Source organism: Ricinus communis, chromosome 9, assembly GCF_019578655.1.
Source record: "Ricinus communis isolate WT05 ecotype wild-type chromosome 9, ASM1957865v1, whole genome shotgun sequence".
Classification (NCBI taxonomy): Eukaryota; Viridiplantae; Streptophyta; class Magnoliopsida; order Malpighiales; family Euphorbiaceae; genus Ricinus; species Ricinus communis.
This window is the reverse complement of record NC_063264.1, coordinates 24,528,919-24,552,745: the sequence shown is the minus strand read 5'-3', so window position 1 is coordinate 24,552,745 and position 23,827 is coordinate 24,528,919. Positions and strand designations below refer to the sequence as shown.

The window sequence follows — 23,827 nt, the reverse complement described above, 5'->3', positions numbered from 1 at the left end:
CCCTTGTTGCAATAACTGATGTTATCATGTTCTGTTAGATTTGTTAATTTCTTATAGCTATGTGAATTGTCATGAATGATCACTGTGAGATTGTCTGTTACTGCTTGCTATTAAATAATGTGATTTAGTTGCTGAAGTTGGTAACTAATTGACGCAGGTGTATTAGATGTTCTCATGATGTATGGTGCTTATTCTACATCACGACGTGTTGCTGTTTCTCGAATTCTTTTGCGATTTGCTTGGTTTAGCAGTGCTTCAGTCTTCATATGCTTTCTTTATGTGTATGTTTTCCACCCATCATCATTCCTCAACTTATGTCATGCTTGTCATATGTGAATGATAGATTACTTTTCTCTTCTCTGAAATACAGGAAAGCACTCCAGGAACAGAGTGAACAAAATTCAAGTTCTGTCATTTTAAGACTGTATGTGATCATTATTGGCATATATGCTGGTGTGCAATTTTTTATTAGTTTCCTCATGCGAATACCAGCTTGCCACCACATGACTAATCAGTGTGATCATTGGTCTGTAATCCGTTTCTTGAAGTGGATGCGTCAGGTTTTTCTTTTAATTCTTTTATTCCTATATGCTTGTGGTCTTGTTCCTATTATTTTATTGTGCGGCTTCTTGTTTCATTATATGTTTATATTTTTTTAATTACTTAGAAGTATTTTTCAACAATCAGCAATAATTATGTAATGGGTCTTTTGAAGGAGCGTTACTATGTTGGGCGTGGCATGTACGAAAGGACCAGTGACTTCCTCAAGTAATTTCTCTCTCTCTCTCTCTCTACATATACATATATATTCGTTCTCTGTATACACACACACATATATATGTGTGTGTGTGGAGCTTATTTATTTTGATCTCCATTCACAGTTTGAATTTACAAATTTGAATACATCATTCTGTCTTTATTATGCAGGTATATGCTTTTTTGGCTTGTTATTTTGAGTGCAAAGTTCTCATTTGCCTACTTTCTACTGGTTAGTGACATTGTATTTGATAAGTTATATATATTTGTCTTGTTTTCTGATTTCTTTCTGGATTCCTTTTTGACAGATCAAGCCATTAGTTGATCCAACAAAGCTTATAGTGGGCATGACAGATAATCTGCAATATTCGTGGCATGATCTTGTATCCAAACGTAAAGCTAATTCTTTTGCATTTTAATTCTGCGTTAAACCTATTCTTTTATCATTGTGGTGAAACTTGTGTTACTAATCAGTTATCATGACCATAAATTGTTATGCATTTAATGTACTTCCTCTAGTGTTTTAAAGGTGGCTATTTTTTTATTTATTTGTTGCTATAGGATTTGTTATTGGCAATACTCATAGTTGTTGAAGTTGCGCCTTAGGCTTAATGCACATGAGGCTCAAGCCTTTATGTCAAAGTCTTTGAGGGAGGCAACTTAACCGAGGTGTGTGCCCCTAGGCCCTAGGGTGCACACCTTAGAGTAATTGATGAGGTTCGAATAAGGCGTGCCTCACAAATGTTAGACCAAATTATTTATTTTTGATTTCTGATTGGAATTGGATGTTCAATGATAAATAAAAATAGGATGTACCATATGCCTATCCACACCTAATCACTTCAAGAAGTGATTATAGCAGCCTCTCCGCCTTTCCAAATAAAAAAGTAGCTGCTCTCTCGACTTCTCCCTCTCCTAAACATGTCCTCATCCACATCAGTTGCTAGGCCTAGCAAATAGTAAGGCAAAAGCATTTTCTCAAAAGAAGGCTAATACTCCTCTAGTACTTAAAGATGGGGAAGAGGTTAATTTTGACGAAGATGAGAAAGAGGAAATTGAATTGATCATGAGGAATTTGATGAAGAGGAAGATGACTGTATTGAGCTTAATGATGATGATTAGTTGTCTTATGGAAGATGCTTTTGGAATTAGAGTTACTTATTAGGACTATAATTCTGGTTTTATGTCTCTTGAATATGTTTTCTCATAGTGGTTATTCATGTATTTTATTTTATATTTAATGATTTCATGCATGGGTTATGTTATAGGTTTTATTGGCTTTATTGTATGAGATTTTATCTTTATCTTTCTTTGCGCCTTGCTTCGGTAAGGTGTGCACCTGCTCCTAAGTCCAGAATCCCTTTACGCCTTGATGCGCCCTGTGCCTTTATTAACAACTATGGCAACAATACTCTTGGGAGATAATTTTATCACCTTGTGGTTTATCCACCCAATTCCCTATTTTGAAGCAATATGCAGATGACCTTGTTACACTGGATGACAATTTTTTTGACTGATCTAAGTTATAATTTTGTTATAATGGCTAGTTATTGATGTATAATATTTTACTGTAACAGTTCTTAGGGTTATTGAGACTAGGCTTTCTTTTATGCATCCATCCTTTATAAAATTGTTTAATCTGACATTTTTCTGTCTATTATTACATGAGTGCTTAGCTGCTTCTGAACTCTATGAGCTATGCTTGCAGATAATCATAATGCCTTGACTGTTGTCACTTTGTGGGCTCCAGTTGTTGCTGTAAGTAGCATTTATGTTGAAAAATGATATATATCATTAAGAACTCCTTATTCTTCTTCTCTTCAGTAATCTTATACAGTATTAAACTCCCCCTGCTTTACATGTAATTGATTAAATCTGAAGTTTGGTGAAATTATTTCCAGAAGTTTTTGATCTTGTAAATATGTTTTAAAACATGTAACTCAGATATTTTTAGAGAAGAAAAGTATTTATCCTCATATCAATCATTGTTCCTCAATATGTTTACTGTTGCTTTGGGCATATAGACTTGGTAATTGTTATCATTTTGTGGATGATAATCAGCTCATTGATGTAGTAGTTTTCTTTTTAGAGAGAGATAATTCTAGATAATAAATAATTATAGAGAGATAATCTAGAGAAATAAAAAGTTTATAGATAATTAATAATTTTAGAGAGTAACTCTAAGAGAGATAATAAATAAAATTATTTATATAGTAAAAGTTAATAAATAATTCTTTTTCACAGGTTGGAACTGGAACTGCCGTTTTGAGTTCTAACTGAACTGGCCCTGAATCGGTCCCTCCGGTTCCTGTTCTGGTTCAAGCCTGGTTCTGGTTTTGACCAATCAAGTTCCGGGTTGAGACCAGCCCATAGCCAGGGCCACGTGTTATAACTCAAGCAAAGATGAAATCCAAATAAAATTAATTGTTAGTGTTTTATTAATCCATTCTTTATGCAATAAACTCAATTTCAGCAATTTTCTTTACCACTGCTCTTTGTAGCACCCCAAAGAAGATCTTCACTGTTTCCTAATACTAAATTGACTCTACTAGCTTTGGTTATGCTGCTAAATTTTCATGAATACTTGTTGCAACATCGTTCCTTCTGTAACAGACAGAAAAGAGTCTGCACTGCATTTGGGATTCAAGGAATAACTAATTACATAAACAATTAATAAATAAGTAAATCCAGTAAGGAGTAGGTTGCATAACCAATGACGCGTTTTATGTGGACAGCATTTCTCATTTCTTTAGCTTAACTTTTAGAATTTATTTTCTTGCTTCTTTTCCTTTTACAACAGATTTATCTTTTGGATATTCATATATTCTACACTGTCATATCTGCCATTTGGGGTTTCTTGCTTGGAGCAAGAGACCGCCTTGGGGAAGTAAGTATTTTAGTAACTCTTGTTTTTCTTTGTGTTTTGTGGGTTAAGTTTCTGCATGAATACACTGTCCTGCCATAATTTTTCAGATTAGATCTTTGGAAGCTGTTCACACACTGTTTGAGGAGTTTCCTGAGGCCTTTATGAATACTCTTCATGTTCCACTGCGCAACAGGCAAGGTTTCTTACACCCCCATGATTTAAAAAATGATCATTACTTATTTAATATCTTTTTGTTTTTTTCCTTATCTGAAACTAGTTGGTTAGCTTTCATTATGCTGTTTTTAAGTTATGCAAGCTTACATTAGACGGCCATTTTTTTGCAGGACATCTGAAAGCTCTTCTAGTCAGGTTAGTCTAGCTACACCTAAACCTTTCTAATTCACCTGGAATTTCAACATCACCTTTTCGGATGTATGAATGAAAGCAAGGCTAGATCACTTGTAAACCTTAAATAATCTTTAATCTGCAAAAGTATAAATATGAAATCTACGCGAATAAGAACAACTGGAATCTACTGAAATTGGCCTTTCTATATATTGAAGGAAGTAGATAAGTAATCTATTGGTGAGGTAGAAGAAAAACCCTAGTTACACTTGGATTAGAAATACTATGATAAAAGTTTAAAACAGTTGAGGAATACTTGAATTACGAGGAGAATAAAAATTTTAATGAAATAACTAAGATTGCTGATTCTGTGATAAAAAGAGTGTAATTATCATATGACATATTCACAAAGGGCCATTTGTCCGAGTCCTCTTCTTGAAGAAAATTCAACCTTGAGTTTATAGTTTCAAACTAAGAACTGTTTGAAACTATTAAGTAGTCTAAATATTTTGGTGCCCTTAGGAATTTTCCTGGAGTGGCTTTCAATAGTAATGGATAATATTGCCATTGTAAGTTTGAAATGATGAATTTTGAAAAAATCATTATAGTGCAGACGAGTATTTGAAAAATTGCAAGAGTCACATGGCACTTTTGGGTTATTGTTTAACTTTGAAATCATTAATTTGAACTACCTATTGATTATTGCTCTTCTGGGTTTTCCAATAATACCACCAAATAGATGTGGTTTTCTTTCTTCAATTATCTTCAATTTCTTGATTTTCAATAGTTTCAATTGAATGTCTTGAATCTTAGTAACATCCAATGCTATTTCTTTAACCCTAAGGAGTTTTTAATGCGTTGATTGCTATAATTCAAGCCTATGTTCTTCCTCTTCATGAAACTTGCGCCAAAGTAACTCTGATTTCTAAATAACTTAATTTGTTGTCTTTTCAATTTGTCCAAACTTATCTTGGCATCCAACGTTTTCGAAATCTATAAACTTTTGCTTTAGTGCAAAGTTTCAACAGTCCACCTAATCCATTTAAAGTTTCTTTGTATTTGTGAGAGAAAATAAATCTAATTTCAATTAAATATTTCGGAGAGAAATTTTTTTTTTTATTTTATTACCTGATTGATTATCTCTTGAATTCCACTTTTTAAATTCACTTGATTTTGTTGATCGCGTGGGTATTTTCTCATTTTTTATGATGAATGATTGACTTATATGTCTCCCTTTGTAAACTTGATTGTACTTGATTCAATAACTATGCCACAATATGTTTTGTTGTTCAAGATGTCGAGTTTGAAATATCCATTGAATCTTTCATAAAGAAATTTCCATCCAGATCAGGATTCTTTTCAAACTTAGGAAGATCCCATTAATATACTAATTGTTTGTGAAATCTCCAAGAACATAATTTCTACTAGGCTCATGATCGAAGAATATACTTTTGAAAGAGTATGCAATTCATGATCATTGTTGTGGAAGAGGTTGTGCCAAATTCCACATTATGCCCATAAAACTAGGTAAAAGTTTTCCTTTTAATACCAACTTGCAGATGACTGATAAGAACAAGAGTGGGTTACGTGTAAGTCTTAAAGATCTTTAAGGAATATGTATAGAAGTTAGAGAGTCAAATTTAGAGTTATGAATTTCTTTTTTTTTGTTTTGCACAAAACAGTCGAGACCCTTAAGAAAAACGGAATGAATAGTCCAACATGCTTAAGGACTTCCGCAGGCCTTAGGTGGTTTTCCACCATCTTTGATCATTTCGAGCTCTTGGTAGCACATTTTTATAAGTGGACGTTGGTATCATTTAGCATGGCTTCATAATGACTAAACTTTGTGGCATACGGTTACCATGGGATTGTATCAACATTTCTTATTTTCATTGAACTGATTTCTATCTTCAGCCATATCTAGAGCCAATAATGGTTATTTATATCTTTAATTGAAATTGTTTGAAGGATGGAATTGGGAATGATAAAAGAAAGGAAAGAATTTGCTATATATGAAAGAGAGACAATATCAAATAGATAGAGCTTTCTTGAGGCTCAATCCTTTTTAAGCTTTTTCTTCTTTCAGCCATTACCCTCCCGCTGGTTTAGCCTTTATTGTCTTTTGGGGTGAATGAATAACTGAATATTGATAGATTTCTACGTCTTACAGTTTTCAGTATCTTTTTTTTTTTTCCAAAAGTTTTTCAGTATCTTCTTTCCCATTTTTTGTTCTTTTATGTAAATCCCTCTACCCTTTCAAATTGAGTTGCAACGCTCTTCCTCTCAATCAAGATGCCACATCCTTTAATCGTTAGGAGACGATGATAAGCAATATTTTTCTCAACAAATGATTATCAAAAGAAGCTTTAAGCAAAGAAGACTGCAAGAATCATCAATGGCTTAAAGCAAACACCCCTTCCCTAAAAAAGTTGTTGATTGTAACCTAAGTTTTACATATACATATATATGTATAAAAGTTAGGTTACAATCAAGAGCTATTCTTTTTTCCAACAAGTATAGGAAAAAAGAAAAAGGTAAAAGAAAGACCCTAGTTACACTTGGACTAGATATTACTATAATGGAAATCCTAAAATACTTTAGCAATAGTTAAAGTACTAGGAGAATAATTAACTGAGCCAACTAAATTACTAAAATCGTAAAAATTTCTATTGTGAACAAAACTATAAATGTAATAAGTTTGTAAGTTCCCCGAGTTAGTCCTTTATGAATTATATGTGATCGTAATCTCTATTGAATTGTTGAAGTTCTTGCAATACTTTTAACTTGTATATTTATTTATTTGATTATTTCATGAAAGTCCGTTGGTGTGCGCCTTCTTGTGTCCTCTGAATGTGGAAGAAATTATTTTTTCGTGTCTTTTAATTGTTGAAGTTTGAATTTTGTTCTTTGTATGTTTGTGCTTGAAGATACACTTAAAGTGAGCTAATACTTGATGCTACTCTATGCTGGTGCCAACCTCGATGCCATAGTTATTTTATTTTGTCTACATTACTGTAGTTTCTGAAGCATAGTTGATTAAAGGAATTTGGTAAGCTCATTTTGTTTGTTTCTGAAGGCTGTGGAGAAAAGAAAGATTGATGCTTCTAGATTCTCTCCTTTTTGGAATGAGATCATAAAAAGTCTAAGAGAGGAAGATTATATTACCAATCTGTAAGTACTGGATTTCGTAACTTCCGTAGATGTTACTCGTATCTGGACAAGCTTTTCATGTGACATATATTGCGGTTGCTAAAAATGATTCTGTTTCACTATTGAACTTATGCTATGCATATATGCATCTGTGCAAGATCAAGAATTTCTTTTTTAATGGTTGCAATAAGAGTTTCATAATTAAAGTAAATATATTATTGCTCATGTTCCAAAAGGAGTTGGCATGATGTGAACTAGCATTACGCTATTTTATCTTTTAAGAGAATGTTTCTCTCTTTGTATTTGTTTCACCTTTTCAAAGGACACGATTGTTGCTTTTTACTAAAAGAATAACCATGAAGATGAAATTGAAATAAATTCCCACCCAAAGTATTTTGAATGCTTAGTTAGCCACCAAAATTGTTTTGTATATTCTTTTGGCTGCCCAAAAGAAAATATTAAACAAACAGCCACAGTCATTTTGAAATATTTAAAATGCTGTCATATTGGACTTTGAGAAGATATCTTGTATGCTTAATTGGCTACCTTTGTCCATATTCTCGTTTTTCTTCTTTTATCGCAAAAGAGAGGAGAGTGAAAAATGTCTCTTATGACCCATTATGTATATAAAAATTTTTAGTATGTGAAATCTGTCGGACATCATATTTTTCGGCTTGGACTTCTTAAGATTTAACTTTTAGTGGTTTTATGACCATAAAAGTCAAGGTGTAATTTTGAAGAGACAAATAAAAAATTAGTTGAGCCAGGGTTACCATTCAGTTTTTACTTAAAATATTGTTTGTCTCTTCACTTGTAGGGGACCTCTTCCTTTTTGTGTAGGATAACAATGAAAAGAATCACCTTTGTCCCAAAGAATAGCTCTTTTTCAAATATCCTTTGAAAGATAAAGGATCAATTGCTACCTTCATATTTTGTTAATGTGTAAAAGAGATAATTGTGTCATTGATGTTCATAGTTTTCAATATATTTTGTTTTCAAAATATAAACGTCTAAATTTCATTTTATGGCGCTCAAGTGTTTAAAACATTATGAAATGTTCTTGGCTGGGTTTAGCCATCCATTCCTCTCTTTCACTTCCTCCTTTTTTTCTTTTTTCTGTCTCTACTTTTTTCTTATTTTAGCATCCTTAAAGAAACTCCATTTCTTCTCTTGTCATCTCTAACTGCATAAAAGGACCATTAGTTTTATATCTCCAAGTTGATTATAATTGACACTATAATTTCCTAAATCCCAATACTTCTCACTTAGTGCAAGAAAAAAAGAAAGAATAAAGAAAGCATAAAAAATCTGCATTTGAGTTCAGTGGTAGTAGAAATAGTAAAAGGAGATATGGAATATTGAAAATGATAAAAAATATAATAGAGAGCGGGGTAAAAGAGATAGGGATATATATTGGGTAAAGTACTTCATTTTAACATTCTGTTCAATTGAAAATATTACTTGATTGCTAAAGAACCAAGTTCACATACAAAATAGCAAACTTAAAAATGCTTAGACAATATGGTGTAATTATCTAAAATGAATTTTTGGTGATTTTTCTTAGGAGGCTAGAACTTTCTTTTAGCATGCCATTGCTGCGTATTTTTTTTCTAGGGCGTTCTTTGGTTTACACCAAAGGGAATGCTTAATAGAAAGTTATGGTAATAGAAAGTTATGGTATTCTTTAGTTAAGGAAAAGGTATGCAAGAAAATCCTCAGTGGAGGGACTTTATTTTTCGTATCTTCTACAGAGTTTCTGCATCACCGCAATCTGTTGGTGCTATAAACTTTGGTGGAATTCCATTTTGATCTTCTGTGCTTGAATTGTCTTCTGTAGGTACTATTGGATGAAAATAGTTGTAAAAGCAAAACTTGCTTTTTCTATGTACTTAAGTTTAACTACATACTCTTACGCATTTCAGTTTTTCCTTTACTTGTAGCTGATGATTCTCATAATTGTCCCTTGCAGGGAAATGGAGTTGCTTCTGATGCCTAAAAATTCTGGAAATCTTTCTTTGGTGCAGTGGCCCCTTTTTCTTCTTGCCAGCAAGGTCATCCCTTAGCATTAAGAATAATGTTTCTTTTGTCATCTCCTTTCTTCTATCATTATGTACTTTTAGCGAAGTATAAAAACTTAGACTTATTTGTTTGTTAATTATGATGTTTTATGTAGATATTCTTGGCAAAAGATATTGCTGTGGAGAACAAAGATTCACAAGATGAGCTGTGGGAAAGGATATGTAGAGATGACCATATGAAGTATGCAGTCGTAGAATTCTACCATGCTCTTAGATTTATTCTAACAGAAATATTGGAAGGTGAAGGAAAGATGTGGTAAGTTTTCATTGAAGTGCAGTATTGTGAACAATCTTATTTTTGCACTTTGTTTATTTGAACATAACTGGCAATAGGAATTAATAGTTTTGCATTGTTCTCCCCACCTCAGGGTTGAGAGGGTATATGGCGACATTCAAGAAAGTATTAAGAAGAGAAGTATTCATGTTGACTTTCAGCTAAATAAGCTGCCACTGGTTATTACTCGTGTAACTGCATTAATGGGGATTCTGGTATGTCTTATTTCTGTTCTTGTCCTAGGTATTTGTGATATGGTAGAGTAAAGAACAAGACGAAAACAATGAGCATAACTGAATAAATCTTCTCCCTAATTCCTTGATAAGTTTGCAAAGGATATAAATACAAGAAAGTTACAAGTTCTGTCAACTACTGAAACTATCCACCATGTTTTGCTCAATTCTTTTGCTAAACTGCTCTTACATAAGCATGGCTGTTATCCAAGATTACATTGATCTGGAAAGATTTACAAACACAATACATCGTAACAAGAATACTTTTTTCCTTTACATGTTATCAACTACTTTTGTACCTGAGAAAAATATCAACTCTCATCACTCCTCGAGACTTTTAGTGGTGTAATTAGAGAGAAAATGGGAGAAAACAATATTATTTCATGCACTATAATAGTATGTATATATACACAAAATACGAATTCTATTATAGGAAAGAATATACAATCCTATACAAGGAAGGAGAACTAATTAATCGAACTTCCTAACATGTATATTCAGGATGTAACACTCCTCAAGCTGGAGCACAAATGTTAATCATGCCCAATTTGTTACACAGATAGTCAACCCGAGCTCCATTAAGAACTTTCGTGAAAATATCTCTTAATTGTTGTCCAGTCTTCGCATATCTTATGGAAACCAAACTTTGCTGAATTTTCTCAAGAACAAAATGACAATCAACTTCAATGCACGTAGTTCATTCATGAAATACATGATTCGAAGCAATATGAAGAGCAGTTTGATTATCACACCACAATTTGATTGGAATTGAAATCTTAAAGCCTAACTTAGTCAAAATATGATGTATCTACATTATTTCATACAAACTGTGCATTGCATTTTGATTCTGCATTCTAACGTGAGACTAAATTCTGCTGCTTACTCTTCCATGAGACTAAATTTCTTTCCAACAAATACACAATATCATGAATTAGATCTTCGATCTTTCTTGGGTCCTAACTATCAACATCTGAAAAACACTCAAGCTTAGTACCACGACCATGCTTTCTATACTAGATTCCATGTCAGGTGTCTCTCAGGAACTTCAAACAATTCACCATCTATTATGAGTTGCAAATTAGGTAGCATTGGAGTACTACATTGTTTAGCCCTCAATTTTCCTATCTCAAATGATAAACCAAGCACATATTTTTCTTTGATATTGATAAATAGGCTTGAATAGAACTCTTTCTCAAAAGCTAGCTCAAATGAAGAGGGTGCCCAATCTACTTATATACACTATAACAACTTAGTAATCAAGTGATATGGGATAAATACAACTTCTAACACCCTCCCTCACGCTTAGCGTGATATGCAAATGGGCCAGGTCCAGACCCACCGTCGCAGACAAAAGGCCAGCTCTGATACCATGATAAATGGGCTTGAGTAGAACTCATCCCCAAAAGCTAGCTCATAGGAAGAGGGTGTCCAATCTACTTATATACACTATAACAATCTAGTAACCAAACGATGTGGGATAAATACAACTTCTAACAGATATGAAAGAATTCCTTTCTTACTTCTTACTACCTCAAGGCCTAAGAAGTATTTTAGTATCGCTAAATGTTTTTTACGAAACTGGCTGTGAAGAAAGGATGCAAGAGATGAAATACCTGAAGTATCAGTCCCACTAATGACAATATGCTTAACATATACAACAACATATAATGCCATTCTCAGATTGTTTATAACAGTCATGATGATCAGATTTGCTTTTCTTCATTCTGAACCTTTCAACTGCTTGACTAAATTCGCCCAACCAAGTACACAGACGTTGTTTCAAACAATACAGGGACTTCGAAGATGACAAACTTTCCCAGGGACTTCAAAGACGGCAAACTTTCCCATTCTCTTCCTGAGCAACAAAACCAAGATTTTGCTCCATATAAACTTCCTCTTGAAGATTGCCATGAAGAATAACATTCTTGACATCTAGTTGATGCAAAGGCCAATTATGAGTGACAGCCATAGAACTTGCCATATCTACTGTTATTATTGCTGTAAGCACTAGAAATTTTGCGGACCATCATTCTCGGAGTCAACTGCAACCAATCCTTCCTTTTGTGGGATCCACTCACCTTAAATATACTCCTCTTACCCTAATTTGCATCGCCTCTTGCACTAAGTTGATATAAGTTTTCTGCTTCAAACTTCCCTGCCCTTGTCCTGATTCTGACTTTTCTTTAGGGGAGAACAATCTGTCTGGTTAAGTTACAAGATGATATGACCTGGTAAAAGGAGCATGCATGGAAAATGTTTAAAAGAATTTTGGAGTTTAAATGAGCTTTGTTTCTTAATTATTCAATAAACTGTTTATTAAATGCACAAACAAGTGAAATTTCATGTTCTTCTTTTTTCCATCTTGGTGGTTGGATTATAATTTAACTTTTATGAACTTGCTAATAATAATTTAAATGCGTTATGAATTTTGATTCTTTTGTAAAATAATTTTGTGTATATGCGTGTTGCTAATGTGCTTCATGACCCCTTTGCACCTTTGCTAATTATGAAATTACTCTATATTAACTTAGTTTGTAATTTTCTGTTCTTATCTAGTGAACGAGCACACCTCCCGTTCCCAGGAATTAACTCAGCAAAACCATTGAGTGCCAGCTTTAAACATATAATGATAACATGTTAATTTATAGCAACTAATTTTAACAGAAAAAGCAATTCATTTTTGTTATGGTACTAGCTAATAATTTTATTGTACATATCTTTGCATTGAAATTAACAAGCTTCTGATGAGCACCTATGTTCATTGTGTTTCAAATATTCCATCGTCAGAAAGAGCCTGAAACACCAGAGCTGAAAAAAGGAGCAATCAAAGCTATTCAAGATCTCTATGATGTTGTGCGATATGATATTTTTTCTGTCATTATGAGGTGTGCTAAAGTTGCTTTTATTCACTTATTACTTGAACCTTTCGTTACACGTTCGACTCGAATATCTCTTATGGAGTACATTGCAGGGAGCACTATGACACATGGAATTTACTATCAGAAGCAAGGTCCGAAGGCCGGTTATTTACAGACTTGAAGTGGCCTAGAAATTCTGAGTTGGTATATTATTGCCGGCTTTTCTTTATTTAAATCTCAGTAATGGTAAACCTTTTCTCGTTATCATGCAAGTTTTATTAAGTTGGAGAAGATGTGCAGAGAACTCAAATCAAGAGATTGCATTCGCTTTTAACCATAAAAGAATCCGCTTCAAATATTCCTAGAAATTTTGAAGCCAGACGTAGGCTGGAGTTCTTCACAAATTCCCTCTTTATGGATATGCCCGAGGCAAAGCCAGTCCGTGAAATGCTATCTTTCAGGTTAACCCTAGTGCATTAATCTGTTTCTAGAGACACACATATCTAAAGTCGAAGTGTTTAGTTATCTAAGGCTTTTATTTTGAATGTGCAGTGTGTTTACTCCATATTATTCTGAGATTGTTCTTTATAGCATGGCTGAACTTCTAAAGAAAAATGAGGATGGAATATCAATTTTATTTTACCTCCAAAAGATATTTCCAGGTATTCTCTGGTTGGTTTGCTCTCTATGCTTTCATTTCTGATGGTGCAGTTCGTTGTGCTTTTATGCATCTCAACTTAGTTTGTTCGCCTAATATAATTACCTGCTTGCTTGCTTACTTGTGCTTGAACTATGCCTTCTTAGTAGTGGACATTTTATTGTTGAGACTAGGCAGTATTTCTTCTCATTTCTCTTTCTATCATATAGATGGGGCAGTCAGCTGAAAAATAGTTTCCATACTTTTCTGAACATAGCTTTTATGTGGTTTTCCATCTTTGGTTCAACTTGCGATGACTTTGAGATTGCATTATGCTTTATGATACTTACAATCTCAGTCTTAATTCCCATTATTTATAACAGAAAAAGGTGCATATTCCTTGCTGGCGTAATTTGATTGTGACTTTTCTCTTATTAGTCTTTTATCTAATTGGAATTGTAACTTGAATTGTATTCTTATTCTTCTGCTCATGACCTGAATGCTTTTTGGATTCTACCATAGATGAGTGGAAGAACTTTCTTGCTCGCATTGGCCGTGACGAAAATTCCTTGGACACAGAACTCTTTGATAGTCCTAGTGATATCCTTGAACTTCGGTTTTGGGCCTCTTACAGGGGTCAAACATTGGCCAGAACCGGTAAATGGTCTCTGTCTCTCTCTTGTTGTTGGTTTATTAATTGGGAAATGATTCTTGTCACTCCATTTGTTTTCCCAAATTGTTGGAGAACATTCATTTTATTTGTATTTCCTGAAGTATGTATTATCCATCTATTTTCTTTTCTCTTGCTGTCCTATGTGCTGTTAATATCTTATAATGGGGGTGACAAAACAGCAAAATCATATCGTTAATGATATTTGGTTGCTGCATGTAAGAAAATTATTGCTTTGTATATGTTCTTGGTCATGGGCTCTGACTACATAAGGTTTGCAATCTTCTACTCTCTCCGTCCTAAAACGATAGTTCACTTTCAATTTATACATGGATTAAGAGATATTTTTATAGTTGATACCATTAATTTTTATACTTACTAAAGTACCCTTGTTAGATGTTTTAAGTGTCAACCATTCACATCAATTTTGTTGGACTTGCAACTCATCCGTTGTTATTTAATTTCTATTTTCTTGAGATTAAAAGATTTAACGTCATTGCAACTGAAAATTACTCAATAAAAATTTATAATTTTGAAGTAAGAAAGTTGAAATTTAATTTATAGGGCATTTTTTACCACTAGTTATTCAACTAACAACTAGAAAAAGGACGAACAAAAAAGGACCGTCTTTCTGGGTCGGAGGGAGTATTTTTCTATTATAATCGGTGTTAGTCAAGGACATTGGTTGCAACGTTTATGTCTTACCTCTATCGTGCTTCTGTTGTTGATCTTCACCTATATGTGGGTTCATTTTCCAGATTGTAGTTATAGCTCTGCAATTTTATACTGAAATGTACCAGAAAAATCTTTATCTTCTTAAACTATTGTTTCATTTATCTTTGTTACTATTCTCTGTTTCAGAAAGGCTTGCACTGAAAGGAGGCACATACACACATACACACACACGAGAATTACAACCAATAGTAGTGTGAATATTTATGTAACTGAGCTTACGGCTTTCCTTAGGTATTCTAATCTTGGTTGATTTGATATGAAGAGAATGGTGGAAGTACAACTTGTTTTGTTGCACTAACTTCGATTAATTTATACCATGTGGGATGGTCATGTTGGGCCTTGCCTGGTTTACTATGGAGATTTAGTTAACCAAAGCATGAAAGTATGTTTATAGATATTTTTCTGAATTATAATTTGTATTTCCAGTTCGTGGGATGATGTACTATAGAAAAGCTCTTATGCTTCAAAGCTATTTGGAAAGAGCAACAGCTGGAGGTTAGGGCTTCTGTATTTTCAACTTTGTTTTTCTGTTCTTCGTATTTTCGATCATCTTAACTTTCCTGCTGGTATCAGATGTTGAAGCTGTAATTTCAAATAATGATGCAACTGACACTGGGGGCTTTGAGTTGTCTCCTGAGGCACGAGCTCAGGTTGATCTGAAGTTTACATATGTTGTTACATGTCAAATATATGGAAAACAGAAAGAGGAGCAAAAACCTGAGGCAGCTGATATTGCATTGCTCATGCAAAGGTGAGTTACCTACGTCCTTGTTTACCTTCTTTCTCCCTTCTCCTATGAACATATCATATCATATCATAACATATATAATCATAACATATACAAAAGTATGAACGGAGGGATACAAGCAAATTTATTAAGACGTCCTTGTATACTAGTCTATTAAAATTGGTTAATATAGTCTTTTGTTAATTGAGTTAATAATTAGTTAATTATTAAAGAATAATAGTAGTAGGATTAAAAAAACTCTTAGCTGAATCCTAACTCTAGTATACTTTTATTAATAATTAATAAGAGATATAAAATAATATAAAATAAGTACTTTTAACTTAGTATAATTTAATGGAAAAGATAAAAAATAGTAGTAATATAGGGATAGACTTTTTATAGAGTATGACACTAAAAAATTATAATATATTTTTTTGTTTTTATTATAGGTAAAAATAAAGTATTTAATACAGACTACATAATTTATAATAAAATAATGAAAAAAAGAATGAAGAGCACAAAGAGAGGACATTAATGCAAAACACCCACTTCTTATTATTAAGGTTTGTGGCAAAGGCCATGTTATAACGAGTTTTATATTTATCTTTATGATTTTGATTGTGAGCTTGTGACTTATTAATAAGCAATTAATTCATCTAGAGTAAATATTAATTTAAGAAATATAAAAAAAATCTAAAATCAGTACTTTGAGATAATTAGATATAAAGAATGAATCATGAAATTGATTTGATTGAACTATTAATTACAAAGAAAAACATGAAATAATTTTTCCCTTAATAATCTAATGATTATTTTAAAACTAATTCAGTTAGAGTTATTTATTCATTTTATTTGTATATATTTTCTCTTAGCTGTATAAAATGAGTTTTTGTCATTTTATTTATTATATACTAGAGCTAGACTTTCCACGTGTGAGTATTAGCTACAAATTATGCATGCTATGGTTAATCTATTTTTTTAAACCTTCTTTTTCTTTGAGAAACATTTATGAATTATAAAAATAATAAAATGAGTTTAAGTATAATCTTATTTCGTGAATTATATGAAAAAAATTATGTATCATAAGATTAATATTTATGATAATGTTTGAACAGTTAAAGTTATTACTTTTGTTATAACTTCTAAGTTTTTTGTTGGCATGATTTCAGTAAAAATAAAAAAAGAATTAATAATCTTATACTTTACTAAATATTTTAAAAATAAAAGAGAAAGCTTTATTAGTAAAAGCAAGAAATTCATTTTAAATGATGACAAAATTATTACAAAATTAAGGAAAAATTTGTAAGATATTTATAAAATTTGGCTTATTCATATCCAAGAATGTTTATAAAAGGCTATACAATTATAAAATATCAATTCTAAATTTGCTTGATTTTATTTTCATTTAAGCTATATTTTCATTTCTAATAGATTATTTGTGAAATTAAAAATTTATATTTAAATAAGATATATAATTACACTGAAATTTATGAGGTATTATAAAAACTAAAGTTTAATTTATTATTAATTTATTTTTAAAATAACAAATAAAATCAAGATATCTTATAATGAGATGAAATATATCTTTTTCATTTTATGAAATATAATAACGAATCTAAGTAAAATCTTCTTTCTCGAATTAATGTATACAAGAATTATATAAGAAAGAATATATGCAATAAATTTATTATAACGAGTCCAACAATTAATATTCATGTGCAATGCACTTGGAGTAAAAACTAATATATATATATATATATATATACACACACACACACTTGGGGTTTAAATCAAGAATTTTTATGAGGCAATGTTCCCTCTACTGGAGAACTTTCTAGTTGTGCTATGTGCTTAACATAATTATTCATCCACTTGTATTGGCAGAAATGAAGCTCTTCGTGTTGCTTTCATTGATGACATTGAAACTTTAAAGGATGGCAACGTACAGAGAGAGTTTTACTCTAAGCTTGTGAAGGCTGATATCAATGGGAAAGACAAGGTCACTTTTTTTTGTCTTCTTATTCTATGCAAGTTTGGGTGCACTGTGGGGGTTTCCTTCTTTGTGATTAGGAGGTTTCTGATTCAAGTCATGGAAACTCTGACAGCATCCCTACAGAAAGAGCAAGGGAAATGCATTATAAAACTATGAAACTGATTTTGGGATCTATTATGAATTGAACCCAACATAGATTTTAATTTTGGGACCTGAAATGCCAGCAAAGCCAGAAATTACCAAAATCTGCCTCAATCCTAAAGTTATAAAATTCTTTAACAGCATCTAATTTTTGGTATAATGATGACTATAAAACTCTTAAAGGCCTAGAAAGTACTAAATGATGCCCAGAAATAGACTAAAGAGATACTAGACCAATAATTCTCAGTCATTGAAGCTTGTTTTCATTTCAATCTAGACCATCATCAAATGACCATGTTACTTCGAGGCCTCCTGGCATTGAGGTTGGACGAGGTAAAAAAGAGGATTGGGCCCAAAAGTATTTTTTTTAAGGTGTTTGGATAAAAGTCAACTGTGTTTTATCGTCTCCAAATTGGAAAAGAATTAATGTAGATGCTTTCTGCAAATTGAGTTTTGGAGAATTATGGAAAAGCAGTTTTTGAAACTTTAGATGGGCAAAAAATCCCTATTACTTTTAAACATATTTACAATTTACAAACATTCTATTAAATACAACTTCTTTAAATTTTCTAATTGGCATATTATTTAATGTTTTGTAATTTACTTATTTATAATTTTATATGTGTATAGTCAGTTTTCTTTTTATTTTAATTTTCAGTGGCATGTGATCTTTTAATATTAAATCTAATTCAATGTACTTCTTTTTTTATCTTTTTTATTACAGCAGCACTTCAAACACATTACTTTATCATGCTAATATTTGTTAAATTAAATTATTGAATTGTTAGTGGGTATTAATCATGAGAAATTTAATATTTATAAAAAGAATTACCAGATATTTTATAAATGTAGCGATTTTTTTTTGGTCATTTTATTTGGATCTTATTACCAGACAATAAATAATTTTTGTCATTAGCTTTTACGATCAACGCTTTTGAAAACAACAGCAGCAGAATTTAATAGCAATAGCGAATAGGCTTTTAATGTTTGGAAAAATGTTCATTCACTTTCAACAAATTTAGTCATAAATGAAATTAAGTAAAGCACAATAGCAGTTAATATTTGCACTTTAATAGCATAACATGGGCAATTAACTTCATAGAAACTTCACAAAATATGAAGTTTTCTTGCATCTTATTACATGTTCTATTGCTTTTGCTGTGGTGGCTTTTAATCTAGTCTGTAGTCCTATTTTCCTGTAACTTTCTATTATCTGCTTTAGTGTCTTACTTCAAGTTATAGTTTGCTGGCTCATTGAGATTAGGTGTTTTCTTTTGACTATGCTGTTACTTCTAGCTACGCTTTGTCCATTGCAATTCTTCAGTTCATTAATTTCAGAATATTGAGTCCCTTTCCTAATTTTCTTTCATTTATTTTAAATATTCGATTTGCAGGAAATTTACTCTATAAAGTTGCCTGGAAATCCTAAGCTTGGAGAAGGAAAACCTGAGAATCAAAACCATGCGATTGTATTTACTCGTGGAAACGCAGTTCAGACTATTGATATGAATCAGGTAACTGATTGCTTTCTGAATTAACTTGGTTCTCTAAACAATTATAGCTTGGACGCAAGCTAAAAGATGTTAAGATTATAAAGTATAGCGTTGAGAGTAAATATAATATTTCAAGAAAGTGGAGAAAAAAGAAAAGAGTTTTATATGCTAATTGAAAGACCACTCTTTAACCTTGTCTTTAGACACTTGCAAACAGTATATTATCATTATTATGTCGTAGCTTCAGCATTCTACCAAACTGATACAGGCCAGGTTTAAATTTATATCTCCTCGTGTGCTTGTTGCACGTTAACAGGCTTGGATTTGTAGGTTGGATAAGGGACTTGTGGGATGGTGGTCCAGTGGAGAGAATTGTAATATTAAGTTGTAGTGAGTGTGAAGTTCAAGGAGAAAGCCATGGAGGGGAAATAAGAATACAGAGAGGAGTCCGAGAGTAGATACAGCACTAGGGATATATCCCTCCAAGCCAAATATACTAGTATTCTTAGTATTAGACTTAGGAAGTGGCTAACTATATAGGCAAGTCTAGAGACTACCTGGTCAGCAAGGATGAGCACTATCAAAATTTTCACTTCCTAAATCAGAAGATGCTAAATTGGAGTTCCAGAATGTTTTTAAATGGAAAAGCTTATAAGAAGAAAATAACTTATCAAAATTAAGCTCAAGTTGTCTTTTCCATTTAACTGCATCCCTGTTTTTCACATGAGCATTTGCTCACTTGTATGTTAACAAACTGATTTCTCAATTGATAACATGGTGATGATTACTTGCATATTTTCCTGCAGTCCTTTTGCCAAGAAAGACATTGAGTTGTTTTTAAGATCTGGGAGAAATTGTGTTTTTTTTTTTTTTTCTCTTGGAAAAAGAGAGGGGAATGGAGTAGTTGCCTTAATTTTCTATTTTTAATTTTCCGCACTTTGAGACAGTATCAATGTGAGTGTTAGTGTGTATTACATATCCATTTTCCTTCTTGAGAACTAATTTTGGATGTAATAATGATGCTTAATATCATAACTGTAGGATAATTATTTTGAGGAAGCCTTGAAGATGAGAAATCTTCTGGAAGAATTTCATCATGATCATGGTATTCATCCTCCAACGATTCTTGGTGTTCGAGAACATGTCTTTACAGGAAGGTATGTTTCTGTGGAGACTTGTATTCTCTCTTTATTTTGAACCTATTTTAATTTGGCTTATGAATTGACTTTTATTTTGCAGTGTCTCTTCCTTGGCCTCCTTTATGTCAAATCAGGAAACTAGCTTTGTTACTCTTGGTCAGCGTGTTCTGGCTAATCCATTGAAGTAAGCCTACATTTTCATGCAAGGGAATTGGTAGATTAATATCATAAAGCTCAGGATAATTGATGTTGAGTTTTATGCAAAATGCAGAGTCCGTATGCATTATGGTCATCCTGATGTCTTTGATAGAGTGTTCCATATAACACGGGGTGGTATCAGCAAGGCTTCTCGAGTTATCAACATTAGTGAAGATATATATGCAGGCATGATTATTTGAGAAAGAACCTTTCTCTTTTTCTCTTTCTTTTTTTCTTTCAACTCTTATTATAATTGGGTTATCTAAAAACTGATTAATCTTGAGCCCATTTTTATATGGACTTGAACGGGAATTGCATATAGGTTAATGAATTACTTAATCTCTTCCTCCGTGGTTTACCACCACACCCACCACCCTCCTGTTACAGAAAAGGATGAGAACGGCATTTCAGACTGATCAGTTTATAGTCTAGTTTAGGTTAGACAGTCAGATTTATCCAAAAAATGAAGCATATTGGGTATTATTCCTGAATTCAACTGGTTATTGATGAAACAAAAACTCTTGAAACTAACTGCTAAGTGAACTCTAATTTGAACCTCCACATTGTCCAACATTAAAAAGAAACCGAAGGTCTCATATCTATCAGAAACCAGCTGCCGCAAACATATAAAGCAATCGAGTCTTGCTTTGTACTGGGAAACCTATTGTAATATATTAGATTGCTCAAATCTCCTGGCAGCATTTGTTTGGATGGAAATGAACAATTCAGAAAAATCATCATTTAGTTGCATGCAAAAATAAGGTGGAGCACCAAACATGATTTTCACAGATACTGGCATCATTTTCTCCAAGACCTTCCAGAATACCAACAAACTTAGCTCCTCTCTTTCTTATCAAGCACCAATTGAATAAACAAAAATCCTCAGAAGTACTCTAAGAAACCAATAGTAATAAACTAATACCATATTTAGATATCTAATACATGAATTCACGTTAAATTCACATTATCTGGTCTTTGAATCCCCAAAACACACTCTACTCTTAAACCTAAACCTTCCACAATCTTAACACTAGACATCCCAGCAAACAAAATGGGTATCTAACAAAGAAACCTCATAGCCTTCTCAACTCATAGAATTTAAATTTTCCCTCGTTATTCTTCATGACTGTCATCCAATTGACCATAAAGTGGTTTTGGCTCTCCACAGGAGTTTCTTTTAGGAAAAGTAACTGGCTATCAAACTTCTGATTTATGCCATGCAGAATTTTCCTTTCAAATTTTGAATTTACAATTCTTGTGTTTATAACTTTTATTAGCATTTTTATGTACAAGAGATATGCACCTCGAAAATGGGTTGTGAACTCTTTCTTTTAAAAGAAATAACTTTACTATAAGACAAGTATTACCTGTTGTAGTCTTGTAGCATGCGTTTTGCTTGGCCATTAGTATGTTGATACAGTTTAACATTTTGTGGCCATGATTGAGTGTAACTGATATGAGAAAAGCCTTACTTTCTTAGGTTGGTCTTGTAGATTGAAATTATTCTTAAGAAAAAGAAAAACAGAGAGATAGGAAGAATTCAGCATCAAACAAGGCTCTCCAAGCATATGACACTTGGAGCGTTGGGTTTAATACACCCATCAGACTATGGATTGACATCATACAAAGTCTATAGAAACCTTGTACAGAAATGATAATTTAATGAAGAATTAAAGAACTTCCTTTTAAAGAAGGATTTGTGCCCTAGCTAACTTAGCGAACAATTTCTTTGTGGCAAAGAAACCATACTCAAATTTGGTTTGACATCAAGCTGTTTCTTGAAAAAGAAGACTTTAAAAAATTCACTGCGCCACTATGTTAATCAAGACTTTAAAACCCGTAAATCATTAACTAGAGTGTCTATGATTTAGGTGCTAGAAAATTGACTGCAGCTGGTGTCTCTTTAATAAATGTTTATGATTTTACTATAAATGCTCTTTTCCTTGGCGTTTGGTAAAATTGAATAATCTAATACATTGAATCTTAAGTTCTGAATCTAATCAATCTATTTGATAATTGTAATACTGAAAAACATAACATTTTTTAGCCGTCAAATTATATTTGAAATTACTTAATAGGAATTGGAAACTATAATTATATAATAAAAATAAAAAATCTGGCTTCATGCAGGTGAGTGTCGGCCTGCATTTCGAATTGCGGACGGGTTTTTGGAATTAGCTTACTCTTGCGGGCTAATGTCCCTCTTATCTATTCTCATTGGATCACGGCGGCGGGTTTGTCCCGGCCATTGTAGCATGTGTCTCGCCTAGGGCATAAGGGGCATGATGACTTGACGTCATCCTAAATATATAAAACAAGAGCATAATAGTCAATAATAATTTATGGTATATTAAGAATATATTAAGGGAGTAAAAGTCAAATAATCATTGAAGAAACCAATATGTAGCGTTCTAAGTAGAAATTTTAAATTAATTATTTTGACTTACCATTTTAAGTGGTTTTTGACTAACTGAAATATTTGAGTTTGGCCTATATTAAGTTATCAAACCATTTTTAAAAGTAACAAGTGCTTGAAATTTTAATTTGAAGCGAAAAGCTGGGTAGTCCCTTTTTTTCAGTGATTGAAGAAGCTTTTAAACTGCTTGTTTTGGTCCATATGCACATAAGACTAACTTCTTTAGTTAAGAAACTCTAGAAGGAAATGAAAGAACAACACTGTGCTTTCTTTTTCATTTTCTCAAAGATTAAGAGTTGTGACTTTTGACTTCCATGCAGGGTTCAATTCAACTTTGCGCCAAGGAAATATTACTCACCATGAGTATATTCAGGTATTTTTTCTTGTTTTCATTTGTTATCTATTTGGTATATTACTTGGAATCTAAATTGTAAAACCTGATTCCAATTTACAGGTTGGCAAAGGACGAGATGTTGGTCTCAATCAGATTGCTCTATTTGAAGGAAAAGTTGCAGGTGGCAATGGGGAGCAAGTTCTTAGTCGGGACATTTACAGGCTTGGGCAGCTCTTTGATTTCTTTCGAATGATGTCGTTTTACTTCACTACTGTGGGGTATTATTTCTGTACAATGGTATGTAACTACTCTAACTTTAGGCATGATATTATGGTTGATAAAATGGAGATTGATGTTTTTCAGCAGTTAATTATCAGAATCATAAACAAATGAAACATGTATGAGCTAATAACAAGCATGCTAATTTCATACAATTGATGGACTGGTGTGTACTTGTTTATGGAATTTTATTTTTTAGCCAATTCATCAGTGTCTACTCTTATGCCATCTCTGTATCTGCTTACTTCATTGACATGATTATATGCATCCTTTATGTGCTTGTAAAATTTGAGAGGAATAATTGTGATAATTTTCATTCTATTGTCGAATGACAATTTACAAGAGACTATATACTGATGTCTAATGACAAACTGGAAGAGAAATCAGAGCCTAGAAAATAGAAATAAATGAGGAAACTACCATAGGCAAGCTACAGATCAGGAAAAAAGTACTCCGGGTTTTTGGCTACTCTTTTGTGGATTTTGACTAGTTTCCAAAATTCTTT

General features: G+C 32.5%; 1 protein-coding gene across 4 annotated transcripts in view; it reads left to right on the top strand.

Annotated features, from left to right (window-relative positions):
• LOC8267533 (callose synthase 9) overlaps positions 1-23,827 on the top strand; it is a 45,720-nt gene that overhangs the window by 13,882 nt on the left and 8,011 nt on the right. For all 4 annotated transcript variants that reach the window (XM_048379479.1, XM_048379478.1, XM_048379477.1 and 1 more), the window contains exons 16-42: positions 158-281; positions 371-560; positions 716-768; positions 928-988; positions 1,065-1,149; positions 2,465-2,514; positions 3,557-3,643; positions 3,730-3,815; positions 3,967-3,991; positions 7,044-7,138; positions 9,087-9,168; positions 9,291-9,451; positions 9,564-9,684; positions 12,490-12,587; positions 12,674-12,764; positions 12,861-13,021; positions 13,113-13,222; positions 13,720-13,854; positions 15,029-15,097; positions 15,176-15,353; positions 17,214-17,328; positions 18,858-18,977; positions 19,998-20,113; positions 20,196-20,279; positions 20,367-20,479; positions 23,030-23,082; positions 23,164-23,340. In XM_048379479.1, the coding sequence (XP_048235436.1) occupies positions 158-281; positions 371-560; positions 716-768; positions 928-988; positions 1,065-1,149; positions 2,465-2,514; positions 3,557-3,643; positions 3,730-3,815; positions 3,967-3,991; positions 7,044-7,138; positions 9,087-9,168; positions 9,291-9,451; positions 9,564-9,684; positions 12,490-12,587; positions 12,674-12,764; positions 12,861-13,021; positions 13,113-13,222; positions 13,720-13,854; positions 15,029-15,097; positions 15,176-15,353; positions 17,214-17,328; positions 18,858-18,977; positions 19,998-20,113; positions 20,196-20,279; positions 20,367-20,479; positions 23,030-23,082; positions 23,164-23,340 (2,840 nt within the window). The remainder of the gene's footprint in view (positions 1-157; positions 282-370; positions 561-715; positions 769-927; positions 989-1,064; positions 1,150-2,464; positions 2,515-3,556; positions 3,644-3,729; positions 3,816-3,966; positions 3,992-7,043; positions 7,139-9,086; positions 9,169-9,290; positions 9,452-9,563; positions 9,685-12,489; positions 12,588-12,673; positions 12,765-12,860; positions 13,022-13,112; positions 13,223-13,719; positions 13,855-15,028; positions 15,098-15,175; positions 15,354-17,213; positions 17,329-18,857; positions 18,978-19,997; positions 20,114-20,195; positions 20,280-20,366; positions 20,480-23,029; positions 23,083-23,163; positions 23,341-23,827) is intronic.